Genomic DNA, 12,008 nt, shown 5'->3' on the forward strand with positions numbered 1-12,008 from the left:
GTTAGCCAAATGTTTTCTGATACCTGTCGAAGATTTTGAAAAAAAAACTCCCAATAAGTGTATATTAATTGGCTTGCGTGAAAGTTATGGAGTCTACAAACTGATATAGATAGATCAATAGATATAGATGGATACATATATTCTATATCTATATCTATATATACATACACACACACATACTTAATTTTTATTCTTTTTATCCTATAATGGCCATGATCAGCAACTTATAATGGGACACTGAAACCAATCCTTGCATATTTTTAGCACTTGTCAACACTGGCTGGGAAGGGGTTAAACATCTACAGCAATCAAAGGGTTAAAGAGGTTGTAAAGGCAGATTTAAAAAAAAAAAAAAAAAAAGTTTGTATATATTAATACATTCTATGCATTAAGATAAAAAGCCTCATGTGAAGCAGCCCCCCTAATACATACCTGAGGTGTGGGGGAGGTGCTTTCACTAGGAGAAGACATGGATCCCTGTCCCCGATTTGCAGGAACACAGGATCCATGCCTTTCCTACTGACAGAACGGCAATTTACCTTGTTTACATACACAGTCAATCTGGCTCTCTGCCCAACGATTGATGGGTGTTGGTGGAAATGGAGTCCACGGTACTCGCAGATCAGCTCCCGCTGTGTTCCCCCACTCAGAAATGTTTACTGTGTTTTATTTACACGGAGAATGCATTATATGGTCCACATTGTATGTTTTGATAACACAGGGCTCTGGGCTGTGATTGGATATGAATCATTAGCTGGGACCTGCTGACAGATTCCCTGCACGCCCTAAACAAAGAAACAGGCAGCAAAGTATACCAGTCTCTTGGCCTGTACGGGCCACAGCACATTGCTGGCAGGCAGTCTGCAAGTTGTTCATTCAATTGTACTGAATTAATGCAAACATCACATAGAAATTAAAAAATCTGTGGAGAATAAAAAGGACACAAACATGAGCAAAAAAAAAAAAAAAAAATCTTTAGTGATTTCTTTTTTTATCTGAGTAGCAAAAATTCCCCCATAAACCACTAATGATGTTCTTAATACAAACATTTACAAAACATACACTTGGCATCCATTTTTCAGCTTGAGCAAATAACTATTAAACATACACATATTTATATATATAAAAAACGGTATCAAACTACATTGAAATGCGTAAATATCTGATCTGTCAGAGTTGAGTACTCATAGACGGCAATGCTGCCAAAGAATAGAGGAATTACAAAATGACCGTATTGTATTATACAAAAGTGCAGAACATGTGACATCAGAGGACATAGGTGGACAAACAATAAACTTTCAATAGCAACAAGCATGTAGGAGAAGTTGTACTGCCAGTTACCTAGTGCTGCTGGGCTTTGCTCTTTTGATGCAGCTCAAGGCTTACTTTAAAGGGAACCAGGGGGCACATGCTTGTATACACCACATAACACAATCATCAGTTCTACTGGTTTAGACACAGTGGGGTTGATTTACTAAACCAGGATAGTGCATAATCTGGTGCAGTTGCACATTGGTAGCCAATCAGCATCTTACTGCAGCTTGTTCAGTTAAGCTTTGACAAAACAAAAAAATCCTGGAAGCGGATTGGTTTCTATGCAGAGCTGCACCAGATTGATCTACTCCAACTGGACAGTGTACAATCGTTTACTAAAACTGGAGTGGGCAAAATCTAGTGCAGCTCTGCATAGAAACCAATCAGCTTCTATATTTTTTTTTGCTAAAGTTAAATGCTGATTGGCTACCTACCAATGCACAATTGCACCAGATTTTGCACTATCCTAGTTTAGTAAATCAATCCCACTGTCTACCAATGCAAAGCCAAAAACATTTTATTCTAGTTGTAAATAGAATGAGGAAAAGATAGGCCGCCTATCATGTTTATATTGCTATGTATGCCTGCTGGGAAGAATCATTTCACCACTGGCTCTTTTGACCAAAGTGATTTGCAATCCAAAAGGTTTGAGTTGTCACAGAAACAGGAAGTAGGATATCCTTTTACTTCCCAGTGTCTCCAGTAATTAGAAGTGAAGCCGACAGAATAAAAACTGCTGGGAGGTCCTAACTATTCCCTACTTTACCCAAGAAAAAAAAAGTTATGTCTTTAAATACAGTATAAAGAATCTGTCCATACTGACACTGAATGATTGAGCAGTCAGTCAAAATGATTTCCACTTTAAATTGAAATCAACAGCTTCTTAGTACTGAAACTAAAAGACTGTTTTTTTTATTTATTTTATTACTACTACCACCCCCTCCCTCCCATAGGACACATTGATTGATGGTTCGAAGAATCATCGTTTACAGCAAAAGGCACAAAAAGATCAAAACCAGAATGAGAACAAGTTAAGATTCCCAGTTGAATTTTTGTCTGTGACCCCCGTCATAAAGAAACTCCCACACTTCCTGTCTGACACCTGTCTGTACAGAATAAAATGGGGAAGCAGCCGTCACTGACACAAGAAGGTACAGATTGCAAATAAAAAAAAAAACAGCATTCATGTTTTAAACCTTTTATCATTATACTAACATTTTTATTTTATTTTTTGACTGTAACCATTGGAATGTGAGGGGAATCTGCGCCAGTGGAATGCAGAGGGCAATAAAAACCAAAAGGTTCTAGCACATGGTGGTTGAATTTGCCATTTAGGGGGCTGGCTTGCTAGTTTACATTCAAGGCATTGTTCCCTTCAAGCATTCAACCGAATTCTCCCAACCTGATAAGGTATTTGAACAAAATGGTAATTGGAAAACTGCCACTCAGTGGAGTTTGTGCTGCAATAACAGATTATAGCAATAGGGGGCAAAGCAGAAGAAATGGGAATTTAAAATTTCAGGTTCTAGTCTAATCATGTGAAGTGTAGGAGAAGGCTGTATTACTCACCATTAAAGGATGAGCCCAGGCATGTTCACAACCCGCACACGTGCAGAGCCAACCAGGAAGTCAGAATTGCACAGTGCCAATAGCAGGCAGCGAGACATTTTCCCGATCCGCGGCTGTAGAGATCGAGAAATGTCTCACTGCCTGTGATTAGCGCTGTGCAGTGCGGACTTCTTGGCAGGCTCTGCACATGCGGGTTGCGAACATGCCTGAGCTCATCCTTACTCACCCACACTGTCTTAGCGGCTTTTAAAGTGGTAGTAAAACCAGCTTTTAAAGTCTTACCTACAGGTAAGCCCACAATAAGGTACAGTGAATATCACCTAAACTTTTACTGTTTAGGAGATATTCACACTGCATGCAGCCGGTGACATCACTGGTGCATGCGCTCTGAAGGTCCAGCATACCAAGCCAGACCTTCAGATATCTGTGCTGTAGCTGACAGGAGTAGCCAGAGGCCACGAACCCGGAAGACCGGGGGAAGATGGAAGCACGGTCAGTGGTGACAGCGCACTGCTGGAGGGCTTAGTTTTAAAGGAGGGACTCTCACAATGTGCCAGTATTCGATGCATACTAGCACAATATGACATCGTCTTGCAGGGGATTTTTTTTAAGCTACTTTTTAATATCGCTTTGAAGCTTCATACACATGCCGATAAAGCATGCAGACTGCATAATGACATTCCTGGGACCCACTGCCCCTGCATACAGTCACCTACTGAGATCCTTTAGAAAAGGCAGCTGTACATGGTTGTGTGCCAGGGGTTGTGCAAGCACCCACATGCACGGAGATGTATGCTTCAAACACAGTCTGCATTTGGCGCATACATTTGTGCACAGGCAGATACTTTATGTAACCCCCGATGCACAACAGCATACAGCCACCTCTCAATGTGCAGCTGCAAGCAGCAACAGAAGGTCCCAAGAATGTAGTATCACAGGCTCTGCACACTGTATGGCTGTCTGCAGGGGGCCCTAAAGATATGGAGGACTACTTTTAATCTCACTACAGCTGTCAAGAAATAAACTGCATCTGTTTCAAGAGTTATCTTTGCTGCCAGAACGAAAAAAAAAATATTTAAGCAGCTGAAACCCATAAAGTTGGTATTATACACTTTCGTTACCGACATGGTGCATACAAGTTTACATTTAATCACCTGTCTTGAATATATTGCACTCAAGAGGTTGAGTCGTTAAAATGACATATCAAATTAAAAAAGTGTAACTTCACTTTTTAATATAAATTTTTACTCTTGCAAAACAGAGCAGTACAATAGTCAATTTTGTAATTCTTATATACCTATCCCATTCCGTTATGCTCAAACGGACTGCTCAAGTATCTATATTTTAAATATTGCCATGAGCTAGATGCAGGGTTTTCCAAACTACGTTGTTCAGGAACTACAATTCCCATCATGTCTAGTCATGTCTGTGAATGTCGAAGTTTTACAATGCCTCATGGGACATGTAGTTCCACAACAGCTGGGAGGGATGTAGTTTTGGAGATCCCAGAGTGTCCCTTTACAGCTTTCTATAGCAAGAGGAGTGGTTACAAAAGCTGCACAGATTGGCATCCCTAACCAGCTCCTGCACTGGTTCCTAGTATAACACTGAACTCCTGGGTATGCTGCAGTAGGTTTAGAAAACCTGTGGGACTCAGCATCATAGTGATTGAGAGATGCTGCGGGCAGCCACTGAGGAACAAAGCCACACGGGGAGGTTTCCCAAAACTGGCGCACACAGAATCTTGTGCAGCTGCGCATAGAAACAAATCTGCTTCTAACTTCTTCTTGTTCAATTAAGCATGGATAATAAAACCTAGAAGCGGATTGGTTACTATGCACAGCTGGACCAGATCCTGTGTGCACCAGTTTTAGTAAATCTCCCCACAAGTGTGCTTAGACCAATCACAATCTGTGGCTGAACTGCAGACTGAGCTTAAAGTCCACATTACAAGATCCAACATGATCATGGGGTACCACTGACTATATGTAAATAAAGTTACCCCAAATTTTTGTTTGTGGAGAAAATGTCTTCAAATGATTGGAATGTAAAAACGCCCGTCGACTATGCATTCAAAAAAGGTAAATAGTTGATCTCTGTTCAGTTATTTAAAGGATAAATAAATTCACCTTTCATAGCAGGTTATCCCCTTATTCAGTCTGTAACATGTTATGAATGCACTGGTCCCCGCTCCAGGGATGATCTTCTGCTAGCTGCCACAATTCAAAAAAAAGACGCAGCGGTGCAGGGCTCTGCCGACCACATCACTCATTCACAGTCCTCTGAATGGAAAACGACAAGGTCTGGCAGCCCTTGCGGCTTGTAGTTTTCAATGAACTACCAGGGCGCTGCGAGTTCTGTGGTAGTTCGTGAATTCCTATCAGAATATATCGGCTTCCTTGTACAAGGCACAAACAAGCCCAACGGACCTGAATGACATCAGCGATCTGTTGATAACTGGTGCAATGCTATACAGGCTCCCGCAACGAAAAAATAAATAAATGCTAATTTTTCTGCATCCATCTACATTTATTTTATTTTTTTTCAAATGGTGAACCTATCCTTTAAAGCCCACAGTTCATTATCTTCTTCAGAAGAGGGAAGAGCTGTTATCGCCATTCTGTTGTACTGAGAGGGATTGCTTGTTAAATAAGATGCTGCCATATAACAAAAGAACTGAGCAAGTGTCTCTGGAAAGGTCACCACGTGATTCTGGACGGAATTCAAGCCTTGGGTGGCTCTTCAAGCAGCACCCAGATTGACAAAAACAGATTGAACAAGGTGGAGAATCATCGGCCAAATAGTGACTCCATCCTATCAGCAGCACAGCTGGGTGCAGGGGTTACCACAGCTGCCTGAATACCATGGCCGGCAGTGGAGGTGCAAAGTGAATGCGGGTACTCGATCAATCAAGTCACGTATGGCCAGCTTAAGGCTGGTCTGAGACAAGGGCTCTACCTTCAACTGAGTGCTGTGTGAAATCGGGGGTGCACTTTACTCCTAAAATTGATTCTTTCGATGCATACAAGGGACACAACAATTTTTTGAGGGACAGACCCAGAACTAGGATGCAGATCAGATAATTACAATTAAAGTTTTCAGGAAAGGTCAGCAATGCAGTCCCTATACCTCCTCGGTACAAGTTTATTTTATTGAAAACGAAGGCTTTAAAAATACTGGAAATTCCCTTCATTAGTGGAAAGAATTCAACCATTTCTGGAGAACAGATTTTACAGTCTCTTCATACCGGTCTGCTCTGGTGTGAAGGTTTATTTGAATAAGCTGCCAGAAAAAAAAAAAAGAAAAAAAGGTGTTGGCACTACAAGGTCACAGGCATGCCTGTAATGTAGATGTGAAGCCAACCCTTAGAGCCCAGCTGGAATTTCAGTCAAAGCTATACACCGTTTTCTTTAGAAAGCAACCACAGCATGAGCAGAAAAGCCTATCCCCTGCCAGCATACTGTAGAAAAGGGCAACTGCCCACCCCCCCCCCCCCCCCACTCACTCAGAGCTCTCTAATTAGCAGACAGCATGAGCTGTGCCGATTGCAGACATACAGTTGGATTCAGTATAAGGCATGTCAGAGCTCCACAGAGAAACCACTGCTTGCACACAGTGAGCAAGTGCCATTCTCTACAGCATACTGGCAGGGAAGAATTTTTTCTACATGGGCTGCGGCTTCTTTAGAAAAGGGCCGCATAATAATAATAAAAGGGGGGGGGGGGGGGGGGGGGCGACAACATTGTAAGACACGGAAAACCCTTTGCTTTGATGCACCTGGAACTTATTACGCTAAAAACATCCCTCTGGCCCCAGGACTGTGTACACTAACCAGATCTTCCCCGTAGAGGACAACATGGTAGTCACCACAGAATTGGTAATATCAATCAGCCCCATGAACACTCTGACCAAAACAGAGTACCCCATGTGATATTTTAAAAACCAGTAGATGAGGAATTTGCTTAAAGTCTATGGATAAAAAAAAAAAAAAAGAAGTTTACCACATAGAAGTTATTGCTCCTGTTAAAAGGAGCTCATCTACACGATTTACCAGTAAAATGAGTATCTGGATTGATCAATCACACTGGATCAAGTTGGTCAAAATGTGGAGATACATTTTAAATAGAAAAATCAGAAACATCAAGCTTTGGAAGGCAGAAAATCCTCAGAAGTGCAGCTGAGCCAGTTCTCAACATTTATACATGTGGCACACTAGGAGGTACGGATACCAGTCGGGTCCATTGATAGTTGCACAGTAGGGTGACCAGCAGCTGTGTTCTGTACATAGCATTTAACACATCCAACATGGTCCAGCACGATTTATTTTTTTCTCTGTTATGACATTTCATCATAATCCTTGCTACAGCTTGGCATTTCCTCATCTATAATAATAACTGGTGGAACCTCTGTTTTCAGACGCTTGGGTTCTGGAGGTCTGCAGAATGGGTCCTGAACTGGTGAATTGTCTGTAGAACAGAGGGAAGCTTGTTAGACTTAAATAAGAAAAAGAACAATATTTTTTTTTACGGCATAAGGCATTTTCATGGTACCTTTGAGTCTTGTTTGAAATGAAGATTCATTAAAAATATCCTTAAAATGGTAGTAAACCGTAAGAAAAAAAAAAACAAAACAAATTTGGACCCACGCAAGCTAAATGTCATAATGTGCTAGCATGCATTGCATGCTAGCACATTATGACACTTTCCTCTAAAACGGATCTTCCCAGGAGTGAGTTGTCACCACCGGCAGAGCTTCCATCTGGTCTTCCTTCTGGGTTCATGGGCTCTGGCCGAGCCGCGATTACATCATCCCCCCTGCAGGCACACAAGAGTCGCATCCATGGCACAGCTCTCTTAATGGACTGAATGCCGTCCATTGAAAGCGCAGTGCGCATGCGACAGTGATGTCATCTTCTGAATGGTGAACGCTCAGGAGATTTTACTATACCTACAGGTAAGCCTTATTGTAGGTTTAACTTTAGGCACAAATAAATAAAACAAAATTGACTTTTGTATTGCTTTAAATCCCTTTTCTCCAAATGGAGAAATTAAAAGAAAGAAATTAGAAATTTGATAGTTTAAAAATCACAGGTCAGTGGCACAGAAAGGTGTCCTATTAGATAGCTTAATAGAAAATGGCATTCAAAATTACATGGAAGAAATTAAACATCAGGCGACTTCAGATGGCAATAAGAACACAATGGGCTAAAATTATATACATACAGAAACCTTGGAGTGCCAGCATTCCAGATAGTACTGCTTGATGAAAACAAAACCTTGTACCCAACCTATCTGAAAGTGTTGTGTTGGTTAGATGACATTATACCTACAAAAAAAATGCTGGCTATGAGAAAAGATACCTTGTATACCTTTTACTATACCTGGTAACCTTGGATTGACTAGGTAAAAAAAAATAAAAAAATAAAACACAACACAACACATAAAAAAATAAAATTATGTATCCTGAAAATATAAGATTTGTATATAAAAAAAAAAAAAAAAAAAAATCATTGCATTTGTATTCTTTGTACTGCTAATCTGTTTATTCTGCCTTCAGGCTGGGTTCACACTGGTTCGCTGTGTGGTATCGCATGCGCTTCGCACCACACTGCAAATCACAGATTGTGATGCAAATTCAAAAACCAGAATCTGATCGCATGAGTGTTCACACTGATGCGATCCAATTTCAGTTCAAACTGTCAGTTCACACTGCAATATGGGAACTGAAATGGGGGTGTCATTAACAATGTACTGACACTCCCAGCAGTTTGCATATGGCAGTGTGATGCAGGAACCCGCAGTGGATTGGCAGTGTTCCCGCATCGGACCTATGTGAACCAGGACTTACTGTATTACCTTGCAAGGCATGTTTGTCATGTTTACGCTTAAAAACCCAATAAAAAAAGGTGTTAAAAAAAACTGATCACAATACTTTGACAGGTACACTGTAAGGGTAATTAAGTAGATCTGTACACACACAGTGCATTGTAACTGTTTTGTCCTTGATTTCTTAAAAGGAGAAGTATGGCCAAAGCTATATTGGCCCTGCTGTTCCTATGAATCACAGGAGTGGAGTTCGTTTTGCACTCATGTAACTAAAGCCCTCTGTTGACTGCCGTCACTCCAGCTGCACAATTATCAGTTAAAGTAATGCAGTGCCGTATCGCATAAAGTGGCCTGGTCATGAAGGGAGGTAAATCTTCCGGTCAAGTGGTTAAAGAGACTCAGTGGGAGGAAGAGCTGCACATACAGTACCGTACAGCAGCTTCCCAAACCTTCCTGTCACTGCAGTTCTGAAAGGCGAATATTGGGCACTTCCCCTTCGGAACCCTGTGCATGCTTATTGGGCCTATGAGAATGCCCATGACAGTGATGGGACAGTAGGGATGCATAGGGGCAAGGCTTGCTCGGAAGATCCGACAATACCGGGAAATGTAATCACTTTGCCTGTCAGAGCAAACTGGCGCTTGGATGTACCAGGGAGATCTGGAATGCCACTGCAACTGTGTGAACTTCTAGGTTCCCTGCAGAAGCTTGCTTCCTCTCTACAGTGAAAGAATTTCTAAGGTTATAGTATAATATGCATTATGAAAAGGGTGAACATTTTATCGTTCAGTTTTGGAGTATTTCAACAGGAAACTACATAATTGCAACTCATTTAAATATTTCCTATAGACCACAATGGATTCCCCAGGAACCCAGACAAGCATAATAGCAAAATAGCAAAACACACTAACTCTCCCCCCCCCCCCCTTTTTTTTATACCAATGTAAGACATTTCTAGAGAAGTACAAAAAGATTTTGCCACTTACCAGTACTACTGCACTCCATCCTACTGGGTCCTGGGGACACTGGAGCGAGTTGATGTGTGTTGGGTGAATTTGTCTTTACAGGGATTAGGGCGATTCTCCTGTATAGTGGCAGATAGAAAGAGAAAGGTCAGTCATAATTCACTGCAAACGATAAACTACAGAGAGTTACACTTTTAGTCCCTATAAATCTATTCAAACACAAAAAAATCATGTATTTAAAAAGGTTACCTTTGTAATGAAATGCATTGTGCAGTCAAGGGGCCCCCGGTACTTAAATTAAAAAAAACATTGTGCAGCTTTGAAATTTGTAGTTTAAATGCCATAACCATAGGCTTAACCCTGGTACACGTTAGTTTTTTTCCAGTTCAACCCAGCAGGTTGAATAAAAAAATAAAAAAAAAATAAACACACCCCGACAGCTCCGGTCAGAGCCACTGTACTAACAATCCAATGATACTGCAGCAAGCTCCCCTGCTGTTCTATTGTGTCCCCCGCCAGAACACTCCGGTCAGCTGCCGGTTTTCCAGCATGCTCCGCCGACTTCTGTCAGACTGGCTGGCATACAACACAGGCCAAAACTTCAGTCAAATTATCACCTGTGTGTACTAGGTGTTAGAGCAGGGGTCTCAAACTGGCGGCCCTCCAGCTGTTCGGAAACTACAAGTCCCATCATGTTGCTGCCCGTGGGAGTCATGCTTGTATGTATCAGCCATGCAATGCCTCATGGGACTTATAGCTTCGCAACAGCTGGAGGGCCACCAGTTTGAGACCCCTGCTTTAGAGCGTTTTACCCAGAGCCTGGCTGAAAAACGAATAGTAGTCCTGCTTGTGATCTGAGAAGTCATGTACATTGCTCCCATCATCACTGGAATGAGAACTCTCCCTTTTACACAACCTGTGCTAACAGTGCTCCCTCTGTCACAGCAGCCGCTGAGTGCATCACTGCTACAATGGGGTGGGAGAGCGCACTGCACATGCATGAGACTTTAAAGAGGGAGAACCCTCTTTTTTTGACAGTTTAAAAAAAAAAAATTGCCAGCTACAGATTAGAAATAGGATTTTTTGTACTCACCGTAAAATCCTTTTCTCTATAATTCACCGACCGACACAGCTCCTCTCTTAGCCATTGGGACGTTCCCAAGCAGTGCCAAAGGAGGGGTGGGAAAAACAGCATAGCAACTTCAACCACCATGGCAAGTGGGAACTAGTGAAACTTTACCCACAAAAAACAGTGCGTGGAAAAACCACCACAAAAACAAGGGTACCCTCAACAGGAGTGATTACCCAAAACCGCACCAAAAACTGCAGAAGTAATGCAACAGCGCATTAACTTAACAGTACTGTGTTTTTATCGAAAAAACAGGAAATATATATTGCATATTCAATTGCAACTATAGGGCCACCTGCAAAACTTTGCGGCCAAAACAGGAATCAGCCGATGCACCGACGTGTACCTTGTAGAACTTGGTAAACGTGTGGACAGGCGACCAGGTCGCCGTTTTACACACCTGAATGACAGACGCTTGGTGTCGGAAGGCCCAAGACATTCCGATTGCCCTTGTAGAGTGGGCCGTGACCAGAAAGGGGGGGCACCTGCCCCTTCAAGGCGTAGGCTTGTACTACAATCTGTCTGATCCACCTGGAAATGGTGGCAGACGAGACTGCCATGCCTTTCATTGGACCAGCCACCGAAACAAACAAACTGAGTCTGACGTCCGAAAGGGAGCCGTGGCAGACAAATACACCTTCAGAGTCCGCACCACATCCAGAGCGTGAAGGATCACCTCCTTAGGGGGCTTAGGACACAGAGATGGCAATACAATGTCCTCATTGATATGAAAAGCCGAGACCACCTTCGGTAGAAAAGACGGTTGCAGACACAACACCACCTTATCCTTGTGGATAATCAGATAGGGCGACTTGCAGGACAAGGCCGCCAGTTCCGAAACCCTCCTGGCCGATGTGAAGCCACTAGAAAGACCACTTTCTGAGAAAGGGTCAACAGGGGAATCTCTCTGATATTTTCAAACAGCGGTTTTTGAAGCGCCGACAACACCAGGTTCAAATCCCATGGGGGTAACGGTGGACTCACTGGAGGAACTGGCATCCATTGCGATCACTGTCCACCTCAGGAGGTAGGAATGATTTTCCTGACTGAATCACCGGGGACCTCAACCACCAGATCAGCGAGTCTCTGACTGACTGGCTCACCTGGATCTGTCGATCCAGGGACAACTGAGATTTATCCCATTTTGTCAAAATCTCCTTCTGCAGGACTCTGGTGTGGAACTGGGCATAAGGCACTGCCTCGAAG

At 42.4% G+C, this 12,008-nt stretch overlaps 1 protein-coding gene across 2 annotated transcripts in view; it reads right to left on the bottom strand.

Annotated features, from left to right (window-relative positions):
• Positions 1–955: 955 nt before the first annotated feature.
• CHAF1B (chromatin assembly factor 1 subunit B) overlaps positions 956–12,008 on the bottom strand; it is a 63,838-nt gene continuing 52,785 nt past the window's right edge. For both annotated transcript variants that reach the window (XM_077479921.1, XM_077479920.1), the window contains exons 13-14: positions 9,695–9,792; positions 956–7,349 (exon numbers count right to left, since the gene is read on the bottom strand). In XM_077479921.1, coding sequence (XP_077336047.1) covers positions 7,219–7,349; positions 9,695–9,792 — 229 coding nt within the window. In that variant the 3' untranslated portion in view covers positions 956–7,218. The remainder of the gene's footprint in view (positions 7,350–9,694; positions 9,793–12,008) is intronic.

The sequence above is a fragment of the Lithobates pipiens genome, unplaced genomic scaffold (assembly GCF_037356315.1).
Source record: "Lithobates pipiens isolate NorthernLeopardFrog02 unplaced genomic scaffold, aLitPip1_a1.2 Scaffold_16, whole genome shotgun sequence".
In the NCBI taxonomy this organism is placed as follows: domain Eukaryota; kingdom Metazoa; phylum Chordata; class Amphibia; order Anura; family Ranidae; genus Lithobates; species Lithobates pipiens.